Source organism: Chelonoidis abingdonii, chromosome 3 (assembly GCF_003597395.2).
Source record: "Chelonoidis abingdonii isolate Lonesome George chromosome 3, CheloAbing_2.0, whole genome shotgun sequence".
In the NCBI taxonomy this organism is placed as follows: Eukaryota; Metazoa; Chordata; order Testudines; family Testudinidae; genus Chelonoidis; species Chelonoidis abingdonii.
The window spans coordinates 208,920,533-208,937,495 of NC_133771.1; the positions used below are offsets into that span (position 1 = coordinate 208,920,533).

Sequence of the window (16,963 nt, forward strand, 5' to 3'; positions counted from 1 at the left end):
AATATTTTTCCCCCGAAAAGGAGATTTCTTTAAACCAGGTTTGAATTAATGGAAATTACTTCTTTCCTGATGGATTTTACCTTTGTTCTTAACTGTTGCATTTCTTTAAAGGGGGGGGGGGGACGGAGAAAGCAATAACGGTTCTAAATAAATACATCAAGACTTGATGTACTGCCAAGTGTTTCTACTAAAGGCTAGAAAAATGATCATTACAATTAAAAATAAAGTCAGACTGTGTATATGTTTCTCTTTGCGTTGTAAGTGTTTCTTTGGGGATGCCTTTTTCTTAGCTTAAAAACTAACAAAAGGATTGATCATTAGTAGGACAATAACTGTAACCATAATAAAGATGGATTGCTAGGCTGAATGGTTTCCCTACTTCCTTAATCATGATTACATGATTGGTTGCTATTGCCATTTGCACTGCTCAAATGAGTACATAGATTTTCCTGAAGCTTTTGTTCCCAACTTTCCAAGCCTTTAACCCCTTCAACATTCAACAAATAAGATAACAATCCAATAGCATTTGTTTACGTGTTAAACTGAATGAAGTGTTTGCTGAACGAATGCAAACAGCAACATGACTGTATCTGGTCTAGCTTGAAAATAAAATTTATGGCTGTCAGCTTTTGTAATGAATTTATAAAATCGAATTATTAAGTCCCATTCCAGGCCAGCTGTCTCAGATTTACTGAGCACCATGAACCCACAAAGAAATGGGGCACACATTTTGTATCACAAAAGTTAAAGCGCTCAGCATGATATTGTATTTTTTCTGGTTTAAATTATGACAACTTTTTTTCACTTGTTCTATAACAGTATTTTAACTTTACTGATCCACAAATGATATGTTAAATAGCACTAAGGACTACATTTCAGTCAACAGTGTAACACTGTTGCAAAAAAGCAAACATTATTCTGGGATATATTAGCAGCAGGAGTGTTGTAAGCAAGACTCAAGACGGAATACTTCTGCTTTACTCCACGCTGATTAGGCCTCAACTGGAGTATTATGTCTAGTTCTGGACGAATTGGAGACAGTCCAGAGAAGAGCAACAAAAATGATTAAGGTCTAGAAAACATGAGCTCTGAGGGAAGATTGAAAAAAATTGGGTTTGTTTAGTCTGGAAAAGAGACTAAGACTGAGAGGGGACGTGATAACAGTTTTCAAGTACATAAAGGGTTGTTACAAGGAGGAGGGAGAAAAAATGTTCTCTTTAATCTCTGAGGATAGGACAAGAAGCAATGGGCTGAAATTGCAGCAAGGGCAGTTTAGGTTGGATATTAGAGAAAACTTCCTAACTGTCAGGGTAGTTAAGCACCGGAATAAATTGCCTACAGAGGTTGTAGAATCTCCATCATTGGAGATTTGTAAGATCAAGTTAGACAAACACTTGTCAGGGATGGTCTATAATACTTAGTTCTGCTTTGAGTGCTGGAGTCTGGACTAGAAGACCTCTTGCTGGTGCAATTTGGTAGGAATTCTTTTCTAATTTGGTCTGATTTAAACTCATAAAAGGCAAGTTTGAAACACAATTGGTAACTCACTCCTTCGTGCTGCGATATTAGGGTATGCTCTCTAAGGCCTGGTCTACACTGGAGGGGGGAAGGGGGAGAGATGAGACGCGATAAATTGATCCTCGATAGATTGCTCGCTACCCGCCGATTCAGCGGGTAGTGTGGACGTACCCTAGGATTACTTAATGTCCTAAGACATTTACGATATCTAAGCAGAATAGTTTGGATTTCTGCCGAAGTTTCATCCTTGATTCTGTATTTCCTGGCTTCTGTTAGTTGTTAGTTAGTTGTCCATTCTGTTGGTTGCTTTTAAGTTAGACCTTTAGGGCTTCATCATGTTCTGAGCTGCACCTACGTAAATCTAGAGTAACTCCAGTGAAATTAAGGGCAGGACTGCAAATTTACCCTGCCATAAATGAGAGCAGAATTTGACCCTGTACTGCCTTTCCCACTTATGAGCCTATCCACGAATGTAAGAGACTTGCCACATCTGTACAGCTCCTTGGACAACAGCCTTACTATTGAAGTGACAGTTTCCATGGATCAGGAATTCTTTTAACACTGCAATATTCTAATTAAATGGATTCTTCTGTATATCAGTAGGGCTCAGTCCACATTACAGACAATGGGCCTGCAAAATATCACCATAAAAACAAAGCTGCTTTTGTATGGAGAATGCTTGAATTCTTCTAAATATCATAAATTTCTGTATATTAGAATCATAACTTTTAAGCAGCCAGTTGTTTTTTTAATCCAATTTGCAGAAACAAAGCTGCTCCTGACGAGAGCATGACAAGTTTTAGGATAGAACACAATTTACAGCCAAGATATAAAACTCTGCAATATGGGTGTCTAATGGAAATACTGACAGCTCATTAATTACACAGCAGCGGTAGTAGGTGCTGCAGAAAGTACTATAACATATATAAGAGATCCAAGTTAACAACCACTTGCCCTGTTTAGACTGGGCTTCTACATGGAATTGTTGTGTTTGAATCAGTGCTCCTGGGCATTTTGCAGAACTAAGGCATGTCTGCTAAATCAGTAACATTAAAAAGACCGTAAATCAATTCTATGAGCCAGATTTTTACTACGTACTGTATCACTACTTTTTTGTTTAATATAACACAAGACGATGCTAACATAAAATCAGATGTCACAAACAAAATTCCCATAGGCAAGCGTGTTTAAAAATGCTCAGTTTGTATATAATATAGAATAAAAACATTTTAAAATTGTGAATTCACAATTCTTTCCCTGGAGATAAACCCTACAGCCAAGATGATAAAAAAGGAGAGTCAAAAGTGTGGCTCCAAAATCTTCATGTAGCATTATCAGGGTAATGATCTGCTCTTGCAGTCTTGAGTGTTTTAAAGTCCCATTGACTTTAGTGCATAAATAATACAGATCAGGTCCTTAATTTAATCATGTCATGGGAGTTTCTAGGAGCTCAGCATTTCTGAGAATTGGGTTGTACTATCAAAGAGCCTAGATGCTGAAGGCAGTTAGCAGCCCACAGAATATCATGGTTAGAAGGGACCTCAGGAGATCATCTAGTCCAACCCCCTGCTCAAAGAAAGACCAATCCCCAATTAAATCATTCAACAGATTTTTGCCTCATATTTCTAAATACCCCCCTCATAGATTGAACTCACAATACTGGGTTTAGCAGGCCAATACTCAAACCACTGAGCTATCCCTGCCCCCAGATTGGCCCTCCTTAAGAAGAAAGAGGCAGAAGAGCAAGAGACTCATGGGCCATTCTGGACCTCACTAATCTCTCAAACCAAAGCAAATCTATTTTGAAGGTTGGTCTCACAAAAGCTTCAGGTTCAATTAGTTTCAATTAGAGGGGAAAAAATGAAGTAGGTGCAGGGAGGTTCTTACTAAGAGGATTCTACCACATTGACTCACCTGCTAGGGAAAATAACCCCCCCCTCTATTATCTTAGGCCCTAGGCCTTTGAGCAAAAATAATTTAGAGATTTAACTTAGCTTGTTTTACTGTACAAAGGGCATGCTGAGGCAGAAAGATGTAGTCAGGGCCCAAAAGAGGAACTAGATTTGGATAAAGGGGAACCAGGAGATCTGTTTTGATAACAGCTGACCCTGCTGTCGAGACTACAGAAAAAGTGCTAAAACGGTAAAACCGCAGACTTGACTGGCAAAGACTATAACAGGAAAATAGGAAAATGTGTGAGAGTTGCTTGCTAAATAGCAATATGTATGCCATAGGGTAAATATTAGTCATGTTTGCAGCATTAGCAATTTGTGTTCTAAATAAGGCTGTATCTATGTGACGTTTTGCGGTTTTAACCTTTATAAGCTCAGTAACATTTGTAACAGGCAGGTCAGCCTAACCCTTGCAGGGGGACACGCTGGCCTCCGCCTGTGCACAGGTGTATATTCAATAAAGGTGCCTCAGGCTGTCTGATCAAATCACAGAGGTGGTCTTCTTTTCCCCGACACACCTATCACTAATTGTAATGAAAAATTGTCTTGGATGCTAGACAATGAATCATTTCTTTTCCAAATTAAACTTCTGCTCCGGAGCCTGTTTAAGTTCATGGGGATCTTTCAATGACTTCACTAGGCTTTTTGGATCAGGCACTGACTGAACTATATAACTTCCAATGGATGTTCAATATTAATAAGAAAAAGGAGGTAACATCTCTGTGAAACAGGATAAAAATCACAGGCTGTGTTGTCCCTACTTTTCAGAAACAGTAATAGTTTGGGATCATTTACACCTGAGTGGTTAGTGCATCCATCCAGTATGACTGCAAATACCCTATCAATGTTAAAAAGTAAGACATTAGATCTTTTCCGTACTATACCTGTGAGGTAGGTGTTGTGTGAGGAATTGATCAAATAGTGAGACAATGGCTGAGACATATCTTCATTCACATCCAGTTTCTCAGGTGGAACAACGCCATTCTCCTCTCCACTCAGGTAACGCATAAATCCATCCACTGATATCTGTCCTGGGAAAGCACAGATTCGGGGGAATCACACATTAATTCTAAGCACAGTAACCTCGGGACATACCTATTTTCCCATTCAACGCATGTCTAGAATATGGCATAAGAGAAAGGCCACGTTATAATCACATTAGACTAGTTATGAATATGGCCCAGATTTATACCATTTACTGTAGTGTTTTATTATTCTTACTCAAACTCTCAGAATTGTGTGTAGGGATCTAAACACATGACATCAACTGTACAGTCTCATACAGACAGACTGATCCGCCACACTTTTGATCTCATTCCATTCACTGCAATGAGAGCCAAGCATCAAAATTCCCCATATGTGGCCCACACATAAAATGTCATAAATAGTACTACTCTGCCATTTCTTGTGGTTTGTTCATTCACTTTCTAATTGTTCCCATTCCCTCCAGTTCCCCTAGAGCCAAATCCTGAGGTCCTAACTCAGTTTGCATTCAGTTCTTTGCATTGACTGGGAATTTGCCTGAATAAGGACAAAGTAAAAAAAATCTACTGCTGAGGGAATAAATATACCAGGAATCTGAGGAGCAGCAGGCTATGGACACAAACCAATCAAAAGGAACTGGTAAATTCTCTTTTGTCAATATGATTCCAGTATCTATATATGAACTCAGACTAACAAGTGTGAGTTAGTGTTTTATTTTGTAATTATTTCACTAATTTTTATTTCCCAGGGTGTCAGGACTAATGCAATGTGAACACTCCTTTGAAACTACAGGACCAAGCTCAGCCTGGGCACAACTGGGATCAACACCACTGACTTCAGTGAAGCTGTGCCTACTTACACAGACGCTGAATTTGAGCTATAAAACACTAGACTTTGTCTTACTCTGTATCTGACAAATGCTGATCCACGGGGCCAAGCCATAACATTTCCTCTCAACACCCTCCCCCCCGCCTTCCCTCCCCCTCGATTTTATTTGTCTGGTTTTCCTCTACAGATCTGTTTGATGAATTGTAGTAATCCAACAGCTTCAGGCTGTTCTCTCAGTGCATTGCATAGTTGTTCCTTGTAGATAAACATAAATAAATACTGACTTATATGCCTTTGAAGAATCTAGGATACACCGAGATAAGAATGATGTCTCCAAACAAGGCCAGGTTCCGTGATGGAAGAAGATGTGTTTTAATTGGCCTCTCCAAAGTTTCCTGTACAATATCTCTAACTACAGGAGCGAGCGGACTCGATACAGGGCTAGGACATGGAAGATCTGGGCTCTGTTTCTAACTCTGTGATCATCGCAAAAGTCACAAGTTCTATGCCTCCAGCAACCTTACCCATGAAAAGGAAATAGCACCTGGTCTTTATAAAGGCCCCTGAGATTAACAGGAGAAAATGTGCTCGCTTGCTCTCCCTGCATAAAGCAGTTAGTTTAAGTCTGAGCCTGGACTTCAGGATTTGGCTTTGATCAGAGAGGAGGATGTGACCAGTGAACAAAAGCGTGTTAAGTGTGTAATAGATTTAAATTCTGATGTCTTGGTCTCATAACCACCAATGATCATCACACGAAATGAATCTATTTCCACGACAAGGAGCACAGTGAGAATACGGAATAGCGCCATCATCATTCCTTCCTCAGGACAATGACCGTAAGAAGGGTAAAAGGGAAAACAGTGAACCCATCCACAGCTTGAACATAGTAATCTGACTACAGGGTTCCTGGGCTCCTTGGATGCTGTGATACAGACTAATCAATCGTCAACAGACTGAGGCCTAAATGCTTTCCCTTTCACAGCTGGAGCAAAAAGAGTAAGGAAACCTTCGTCAGGTTTCAAGCCCAGTGAATCATTGGACAATCAGAGGGCTGGACAGTCTGCTCAGCACAAGGACCTGCCTAGTTCAGGTACCATGGAGCTGTGCTGTTACTGGTTGCATTGGTATGGCTGCACATTGCTACCCAGTGACTACAGACCTGATCCCAAACACATCATAGTCAACGGAAAGATGCCAGTGACTTGGATCAGGCCCTTTGTGACATAAATGCAGAGTTAATGCTATTCTGTTACAGTTTCCTGCAGAGTTAACAACCCTCCCTCATCCTGGGATAGGGTGAGGCCTTCCTTGGCCCCACTTGGCTGTTTCCAATGTTTCTTCTCTTTGGCAGTTTTTTCTCCTTTGGGAATCTTACTTCAGTCTTTCCGGATTTCCAGGTACAGGGACCTTCCTATTAAAGACATTCAGTCTGAGTTTTCCTTTAAGAGAAGCTATGGTGGTCTGACTTGTTTATAGCATATAGGTATGGCTAAACCTCAGGCCAGGGTTTATCTTCAACTCCTCCCTGGAGCGATTGGCTTGTATCTGGTCTGGTAAGTCCTTGTGGGCGGCGGAAGTTTACATGCCGTCTTCCTCCCAGAAATCCTGTTGTAAAGCAAAGCAGCTTTTCTCCTGGCTACTGCCCTGAGACAAGTTGTCCCTTCTAAACTTGCTTCCTCCAAGTGGAGCAGGCTTGCTCCAGAGCAGCTTGTTAGCAATCTTGATTGGGATGGAGACATGCCCCATCAAACCGCCACCACAGCTCCCTACCTCATCACACCTCAAATACCTGTGGAGCCTTAAACAGGTGGTGCTAATGTGGATTTAGGGCTGCACAGGATACTGATACCAAATCACAGACCAAGGAAGTGACAATACATGGCCGCAATCACACCAACACTAATGCACATGCGTAACCTCAATCATGAGAGTAGTTCCATTAGACAGATGAGCTTAGAGGTAAGCATGTGCTAGAAGTGTTGGAAAGATCACGGTCTATATGTCAGTGCCGAGTCTGGACTCCTCACTATCACAAAGGTGTCTGCAAACTGGAGATAATTTAGAGAACAGCGACAGAAATTATTAATAATACTTTCAGAGAATCATAGAACTGGAAGGGATCTCAAGAGGTCATCTAGTCCAGTCTCCTGCACTCAGGGCAGGACAAAGTATTATCTAGACCATTCCTTACAAGTGTTTGTCCAACCTGCTCTTAAAAATGCCCAATGATGGCGATTCCACCACCTCCCTAGGCAATTTATTCCAGTGCTTAACGACTCCGACAGTTAGGAAGTTTTTCCTAATGTCCAACCTAAACCACCCTTGCTGTAATTTAAATTCCGTTGCTTCTTGTCCTATCCTGAGAGGTTAAGAAGATCAATTTTTCTCCTTCCTCCTTGTAACAACCGTTTCTGTACTTGAAAACTGTTTTCATGTCCCCTCTCAGTCTTCTCTTTTCCAGACTAAACAAATCCAAAGTTTTTCAATCTTCACTCATAGGTCATGTTTTCTAGAACTTTAATAATTTTTGTTGTTCTTCTCTGGACTTTCTCCTGTTTGTCCACATCTTTCCTGAAATGTGGTGCTCAGGATAACAGGATAACACTTTCTACCCAAGCATCGTAAAACACTTTAAACAGGAACATAAGCATTATTATTTCCATTTCATGACAGAAATGGAGCTATAACAAGATTATATGAGCTGGAAAAAGATCTTAGGTCTCCTGATTCTGTGTTTTGTGCTCTAACCACTAGATGACATTATCTTCCTAAGGTACCTAGAGAAATAAGAAAAATGAGAGCGCTCAATACGTATAACCCGTGTAAACAGTGACTAAGGAGGAATGTAATAACTGTCAGCAAGGATCTGAAGCATAAACCACAAGAATGGGGAGGAATTGTTTAATGTGGCCAAAAGCAAAACCAGCTAAGAGTAATGGGAACAGAATAAGCAATGGAAAATTTAGGATGGAATATTTGAAAAAGTTTCACAATAGTGACATCTATTAAACTGCGGAACAGTAGTGCAATGGATGTGGCAGATACCTCACTGCTCGAATCATTTAAAATGAGGCCTGATATAATATTGGAGAATATACCATCATACTAAGAGAATAGTGACTACACTTTGGATCTTTACTTTTTTAAATATAAAAATAACACACTAAATTCTACTCTGAATTACACCTAGTCAGCAACTCTCAGGCTTACACAGACTGTAACACTGCTGGAAAAAAAAGCAAGTTCACTACAAAATTAGAATCTTGCAGAGGAATCTTAACCAATAACACGGGGGAAGAGCCAGATTCCTTGCTGTATTGCTGCCTTGAGATATTGTAATAAAGACACGGGAATGGAGAATGGTATTTTCCAAGCAATTACCAGAATAAATAGTTGGTGAACGACAAGTAGGTAGGGAGAGAAAACACAAGGCTGGAAGAAAAAAGGTGTCTGTCCTTTAAATGAGTACATAAAGAAATTGTTCAATATCAGTTAATCCCTGTGGAAATATGACCCCATCCTGCAGCAAAGGACGGTCTGATCTAGGATGTTTCGCTAAGGGCTAGTCAAACAAAGAAAGAAGAATTTGCCTTGTTTGAGTTAGAAATCTTTGTAATTATAATTTGAACCTGGGCAACATTTTTTGGATGAAATTTATTTTGCTGAAATAATGCAGATTCAGGTCAACTGAAATATTATGTGAATGTGTGTCAAATTTTCTGATCATAAAAAAAAATCCAAAAAAATAAAAACATTCCCTTTTGTCATTTTTTAAATGAAACTTTTTGATTTTTCAATTCAAAACAACTTTTTGTTTCAAATTTTACAATTTTATGTAAGAAAAGTTGAAAAACTCAAAACCACAACAAAACATTTCGTTTCAGTTTGCACAAACTTCTTGGTTTGGCCCCAAACTAGTTTTTAGTTTTGCCAGCAAAACAAAACAAACAAACAAAGATGAAAAAAATCAGCTATTGGCACTGCTCACATTTAAAACGAAGGCATCACAAACTTTTTATCATTTCAGATGCTCCCTGTGGAAAAGGGAAAACTAACATTTGATGTCTCAGGATAGTTTCTGTAATAGGAAAACAATATATCCTCCACTCTACTGCCTGTGGTAGAGGAATTCAGAACCTGAAGCAATTTACACTGCATTTATGTAAGAAACCTTTCCTTAACTTACTACCATTCTTAAACTGTATATGAACCAAGCAGAAATGAACTAGCAAAGTGAATGTCTACCTGATAATATACATGTGCTTCTAGTGTCACAAAACTCGGAAAATCTCCAAGAAGAATATGGCCACCTCAAATGTAAAAGGAAGTCAGGAAACAGAAGAAGCAAAGGTTCCAAAATTTCTCCAAGATATGCCATGTCAATAAATACAGGTCAAGGAAGTACGCAAGTAACATTACAATGTTATATGTATTTATTTATTTATGGAAACTTCTGTTCTGTCGTGGGCACTTTCCAAACACTCAGGAAAGATGGGCTCTGCTCCAAGGGGTTCACAGTCTATGGAATTTATACCTTCTGCCCCAGTGGTGGTTGACACCAGCAGGTTAAGCTTGTAGGATGGGTTTTTCAAAGCCACCTCAGAAAATCAGATGGCCAATTCTCATTAATTTCAATGGGAATTGGGTTTCTAACTCCCTAAGGTAGTTTTGAAAATCTCTGCTTAATCAGCTAAAAAGTAGGACTAGGAATCACAACTGCTGATGGATTAATGGATACACATTGTATGTTAAAAACATAATTTCAGAATATGGAGCTTCTGGAAAAGCTTCCCTTTTCTCTTTGCTTTGCCTTCACTGAAATTAAAACTGGACATCTCTCTATGCCTACACTGCAGGTTTCTTTTAGCAACATGTAGTGTGCATACATGTATAGCCCTCCTGTCACAGGTATAAATTGCATTGTAGACAGTGAGGCATGGATTAAACTAGTAAAGACACACCTGAAGGATATGGGTATGTACCCAGAGTACATACCCTACACGATCTCTACGGCCCCAAGCTGTGCCTCCTGTCTACCCTGCTTCTTTTTAGTAGTGCAGCATCTCACAGCTTCCAGCTGCTGAAGCCTCTCTTCCCCTCCTTCCCTGCAACAGGGAAATGCTCCAGAAACAGGGGAAGGCCCTGGAAACTTCCTGCTGCTAGAGCCCTTCTCCGCCACAGGGAAAGGTTCAGGCAGCACCGAACAGCTGAATCCTTTCCCCCCCTGCCTCTCCTCTGCCAGAACTTTTCATTGACATGTACAGCTACACACCACAGCATGGACACTTTTCACTGCCACTTGTAGCTACACGTACACTACATGCTGCCAAAAGTGATGTGTAATGTAGAGGTAGCTTAACAGATGTGCTGTTGCTCAAACAGAAGTTACAGGCTTGATGCAGGAATTACTGAGTGAGGTCCTATGACCCGTGTTATGCAGAAGGCAGTGGTAGATGATCACAGTGGTCCCTTCTGGCCTTAAAAGTCTATAAATTTCCCTTTAATACAAGACAATCTAATATTTACTTCTTTAAAGTTATAATGTACGTTTTCAAAGCCACAGACCAAATTCTGATCTCAGTTATACTGTCTTTAATGCGAATTGCATAAATGGATGCCGGGGTCAGCCCCACTGGCTTTACTTTATATCACAGTTACAATTATTAAACCAAACCAGTTTTAACAATATATTTTTTTAAAGGGTTACATTAAAAAATGTCAAAAACTAAGGGGCTAAATTTCATTCTGGTATAAATAAGCATACCCTTTTCCTCCAGAGTAAAGACCTAGAAGTGGTGATCAGTGCTTTCATCAACTCTACGTTAGACTACCACAAAACGGTCCACCTGAGGTTAACCACAAAAGCCACATGGAACTTCAGCAACTTGCTCCATTGTGCAGTCCAAAAAGAACACATCTTACTGCGAACTCTGTGCTTTTCTCTGACTCCCTATCCAATTCCAGTTTCATTTCAGAGTGATGGCCCTGATATGTAAAGTCTTTAAAGCTGTAAGCCCAAAATATTTCCTTGTTCTCCTGGTGGAGGATCCTAATCTTCAAAATTCAGGGTGAATTTATGTCTGGACGCTTTTAGGTCAAAATGCAAGATAACACAGGTCTTTCTAGAACAATGAAGTGAGTCTGAGATGCCTTCTTGGAAGACAAACAACTAAGCCAGGAGTTGGCGACCTATGGCACGTGTGCCAAAGACGGCATGCGAGCCAATTTTTAACAGCACGCTGCTGCCTGCCAGAGTCTCAAGGACACACAGCCAGTGAGGGGCAGAGCTCACGCCCCTTGAGAGAGGAGCTGCCTCAACGGCCTGCCCATGGGCTCCCATGTCCCCTCACCCGGTGAGGAGTCCTGCCCGGAGGCGCAGAGGAGCCTGCTCACCTGGGCTGCCTTGGTATAGCTGGCCATGGTAGATTGGCGGCGCGCCGGGGGAGAGGGTTCGCTGTGGGACCCAGGCCCAACTCCCAGCGGCGGGATGCGGGGGCAGTGGAGGTGGGAGAGATTGGTGGTGGCAGCAGCGCCGGCTGCTGAGCCTCCCTGGGAGGAGGTGCCCGGCTGCGGCCATGGATCGGTACCTGCTGTTTTTGAGTTGGGAGGAGCGGAGAGCCCCGCGGCCCAGCGGCACTGAGCACGTAGCAGGTGTGGGCAAGCGGGAATTGGTGGTGGCTAGAGAGCCCTGGGGCGAGGAGCTCGCATACCACGGGGTCACGTGCCGCCCGTGCGGCTGCTCCAGACACAGCCAGAGGGGACTCTCTTGCCGGGGGGTGCTAGTTGCGCTCGTGCAGTGCACCCACGAGTGGGTGAGCTGGCTGGGGGCTGCAGAAGGGGGGAAGGGAGGCTCTGTCCTGAGCCCCGCAGCCCTGTGCCCTGCACACCCCCCAGGCCCTTGCCCTGTACCCCCCTCACACACACTCAGCCCTCTGCTTGACTCCTTCACACAACCCCCATGACCCCAGCCCTGACTCTGGCACCCCCACACATACTCAGCCCCACCCCCCGCCCTGACACCTGCACCCCCCTCACATGCCCCCAGTCTTCTGCCCTGACCCTTGCACTCCCTCACATACCCAGCCCCCTCACCCCCCATCACCCCCCACATCCCCACCCTGAGCACCAAATGGGAGCTCTTGCACCCCCCCACCACATTCCCACCTGTACCACTCACACTAGATGGGAGCTGCCCAGGTAAGTGCCCCACACCCAAACCTCCTACCCCAACCCTAAGCCCTCTCCCTCATTCCAGCTCTTGGCCAGACCCTGCACCCTCAGCCCTGTGCTCGGTCCACTCCCATCCTCAGCTCAGTGCAGAGAGAGGAAAAGAATGGCCCAGAACCAGGGAGAAGATAGGGACCCACTGTATGTGGGCAGGGCCGGGACCCCAGACTGGCAGCGGGCTGAGTGGGTCTGGCAGCCCGGATTACGGCTGGCAGGAGCCAGCGGATGGAACCCCTGAGCAGCAGTGGGCTGAGCAGCGGTCTGGGGTCCCAGCCACTGGCCCCGGATGGCTCACTGCTGATCTGGGGTTCTGGCTGCTGGACCCTTGCCAGCCGGGGTCCCGGCCACAGGCCACGCTCAGCCTGCTGCTGGCCTAGGTGAAAAGAACCCCAGACCAGCAACAGCCGCTGGAGCGGGCCGGCGGCGTAAGATCAACATTTTAATTTAATTTTAAAAGAAGCTTCTTAAACATTTTGAAAACCTTGTTTATTTTACAATATAACAATAGTTTAGTTATATAATATATAGACTTATAGAGAGAGAGAGACCTTCTAAAAAACATTAAAATGTATTACCAGCACACGAAACCTTAAATTAAAGTGAATAAATGAAGACTTGGCACACCACTTCTCAAAGGCTGCTGACCCCTGAATTAAGCAGTCCCGTACAAGATATGTTCTATAACGCGAGAGAGGCAGAGCCATCAGGTCCTTTGCAAAGAGAACTAGTTCTCACTTTTTCTTACGTACATGGTTCCTGGATCCCATGGTAGATTTCTAATCAAGAGTGACAGACAAAAATACATTGATTCACAGCAGACCACAGCTTTGTCTCGGCCAAATAAAGTCTTGTAGGAATGCCACTATTAGCATATGTAGTTATTTTTCCAAACTGTGATCTGTGGGCCACTTAGGGTTTGTCTAAATAGAGCACTGTGTGATTTCTAAAGTGCACTAACATGTTGCACATTAATTGGTCCATGTAGACCCTGTTGGTGAGAACTAAAAGTTCCCCAGTACTTTTAGGTAGTGCTGTTTTAAAGGTTAAAATTAATGAAAGTAATAGTGTTGTCGGAAATTCTGCATTAACTTTTTGTTGTGGAATCGGCTGTGAAGAGACCAAACAGTCTGTGCTGGAGAGAAGCAGATTTGGTTGGAAAATTCTTAATTAACTTACCAAAGTAGAAATGGAAAACTTTAAAAATGAAAGAAAAACTGTGTGTCCTGGTTCCAACAGCACAGGACTGAGGTTGGTGGGGCGGGCCTCTTCCTCCTATGCAGATTAGATAGGACAGTAGCCAATAGATGATAGTTATTTTCATGTCACTTGGCTACCCGGGCTCTTCCCCCTTTCCTCTTCCAAGTGTTCCTCTTGCTTCCCTGGAAAGAGGTAGCAAATCCCAGCTACTCCCATTTTGGGCAATTTTACTGTCTTTTTTGCTGGCTGTTTTAGGGCCACTATTCTTGTTTTCTTTAGGCACCATGAGTTCCTCCATGGAAGAGGAGAGGAGGGGCGCAGAGTACCCTGCTTGTGCTGACACGCATCAGCATTCACTTAGTAGGTTCCTTCCACGCTACCAGAGCCAACTAGAGATTGTGGCCCCAGGGGTAATTGCCTGGGTGAGCCAGGCCTTTTTGCTACTGCCTCCACTCACTATGGTAGAGACTCCCTTGACTTCTGAGTGAGAGGGAGTGAAGGAGCTGGCTTGTAGGAGGCTTGAAGCCTGAAGCAGGCTTACTAAATGAGCCAACTAGAGATACCTGCACAGAGAAGGAACCTGAAGCAGCTGAAGCAGTTCCAGGGGAAGAGAAGGAGAATGAAAAGGTGGAGGGGACTGACTCTGAGAAGCCAAAAGGGAGTCTGCTTAGGTAGGCCAGCTGGAAGCTGGTAAAACAGCCTCGGTGAAGGAACCTCTTTTGCTCACCCAAGGTCTGAGGTAAGAGCCACACTCTGGGACAGACTTTTGGGACATCTGTGAGTGACTGGCGAATTTCCCTTTTTAAGTTTGTTTGGAGACCCTCCCCCTCCTAGAAAGGAGCCTGAATAGGTCGTGTGCTGTGAGAGAAACTTTCATTAAAGCTTTTTGGGATACGTCTCCATCATACTATCACACACCGATGACACAAATTCAGCAATATGATTATGGTGGAGGCTAGACCGGGCTGAGAAAAATTTGGTCTTCACATATGGATGAAGAAGACTGGAGATATGCTTCCGTTCTCAGTTGCACCAGTTTTATACTGGTGTAACTCCCCTGGCTTCAGTGCAGTTACTCCTGATTAACAATTGAAAGCAGAATCAGGCTGAGAACACCTGTGTTCAAGACAGCTCATCTCTCTATACCAGTATATGCAACAAATGTAACAGAATAGGGAATTTCCCCTACTACCTAAACTTTAATATTATAAATCTAGGGACAACGGCAAAACCTAACACCATAAGTATTGCTCAACAAAGGGTTGCAGAACCCACCCTAAACCCTGCACTTTCAAAATACAGCCAGTGATTAAAAAGCAAAAAAACTTCCAATATTATCAAGCTATAGAAAGCTGTATTTTCCCACTGCTCTGTTTTTAGGTTAGCACCTACAATATCCATTAGTGCTAACCCACATCATTGCTTTGTCTTCCATTGCTTATTTATTATGTTGCTCCAGTTAATAATTCAGAAAGTTGAAGTGCTTTCACTGTAACATATTTGCAAAGTGGAGGTTACTGGATCCAGGGTGTGGAGATCTCACATTTCAGTAGGAATTTTAGGGGCCGGGGCTTCACTTAAAATAGACTCGTTAGCAAACGTGCAACCTAGTGCAAAGCAATGAATTTTACCAATCAGCAAGCAAGTCAAACACACTCATCTAAAAAGAAAGGAGAGCGTAGTACAAAAAAGTACTTTGCTCATTTATTTTGACAAGAGCAGTGTATGTGTAATTATTTTTGATAATACAGAACCCGCTCTAAAATTTGTCGCAGTTCCGTTTGTAAAACCAATAAAGTCTCAGTAATAAGAGAACCTAACTTGACCATTCTACGAATATTTTGTGGAGAAAGGGGGGGAGAAGCCAAATTTTTTTCTGTGAATTACAAATTGTGAAGATTAGTGAACTGCAGTTTCGGTGGGCTCTGTTGTACCGTACTCATTAAACAACAGAAACTGCTGAAAGCTCTTCTGCTATAACATGGGGGTATAGCATGGAAAATGTCCAGAACCCAGGAGTTAATATAAACATCTCTAATTTCTAATGTCAGAATTAAGAGCAGCTTGTAGGGGTGTGTAGCACCTAGGAAGATCTGCCTTCATGACCTCTGGAGACAGGAAGCCCCACTGCTTATTTGTAAAAATTTAGATTTTAAATAGAATTCTATTATTAAAGCTCCTTCAAACTGCAACAGCAGGGCCCTTACCTGCTTTGTATTTGTTTGTGCCAGTAAACACTGTTGCCTAGGAAATGACCCCATCAAGTCATCAAAGGACTCTAATGCGACTATTCTTACATGCCGTGTTACTGTAGCTGTGTTGGTCCCAGGATATTAGAGACAGCAGGTTGGTGGTGAGGTAATACCTTTTATCGACTGACTTCTGTTGGTGAGAGAGACAAGCTTTTGAGGTTACACAGAGCTCTTTTTCTTGGTCCAATAAAAGATATTACCTCACCAACCTGGTGTCTCTAACCATTCTTAAGCAGTTACTGAAAGGTGATTTAAAGCAGTGGGACCAAATTGTTTAAAAACATATTGATGTTTAACAGGGGGGAAAAGTACATTCATATTCAAATGAATACGGCACAACGTGTTAACAGTGCTCTGGAAAAAAAATCCATGTGCCAGGCACTCTATAAAATAAGACATATATAAAATCTATGACAGGGAGTTCATTAATTTACCTTATTGTTTAAAAATCAAGCGTAACAACCAGGAAACTTGCACAAGAAAATTAGAATGGATCTTGAAATTAAATAGGAGTTGGACACCTTCTGCAGAGTCCTCTGAACCCCCCTCCACACCTAACTATCTATCTCCCTCTCTCCTTACCAATGACACACACACCATATTTAAGAGGTGGTTTGATCAAGGAGCTGAGTGGAGAAACACTCTTTGCTGTTGGGGGAAGTTTCTTTTTTCTTTGAAGATTAAAGGGGATTACCCTTGTGAGTTTTAGAATTGGTCAGATTTTTGGCTTATGGAGAATGTGGTAGTTTCTCTAGGAAAGGGTTTACAACAGGCAGAATTAATATTTCAGCATGCCCATATTTAAGACATGGAAAAGTCTAAAATCTTTATTCCATCTCATATCTCAAAAACGTGCTCAGGGAAGCTGGTGTTCTGAATCACCAACCAGGGAAGGAGAAACTGCAAGGCACTGCAACACTCTATCCCCAGGGTTTACACTATTTTCCCCCTTTGCTTAGGAATGCTGAATTTATTGGATTCACTAAGTGTAGGGCCTTGAGGTAT

General features: G+C 42.4%; 1 protein-coding gene across 2 annotated transcripts in view; it reads right to left on the reverse strand.

The window, feature by feature from the left end:
• The window catches only part of PLCB1 (phospholipase C beta 1), a 645,127-nt gene that overhangs the window by 196,844 nt on the left and 431,320 nt on the right, over positions 1–16,963 (reverse strand). For both annotated transcript variants that reach the window (XM_075064491.1, XM_075064492.1), the window contains exon 10: positions 4,355–4,501. In XM_075064491.1, the coding sequence (XP_074920592.1) occupies positions 4,355–4,501 (147 nt within the window). The remainder of the gene's footprint in view (positions 1–4,354; positions 4,502–16,963) is intronic.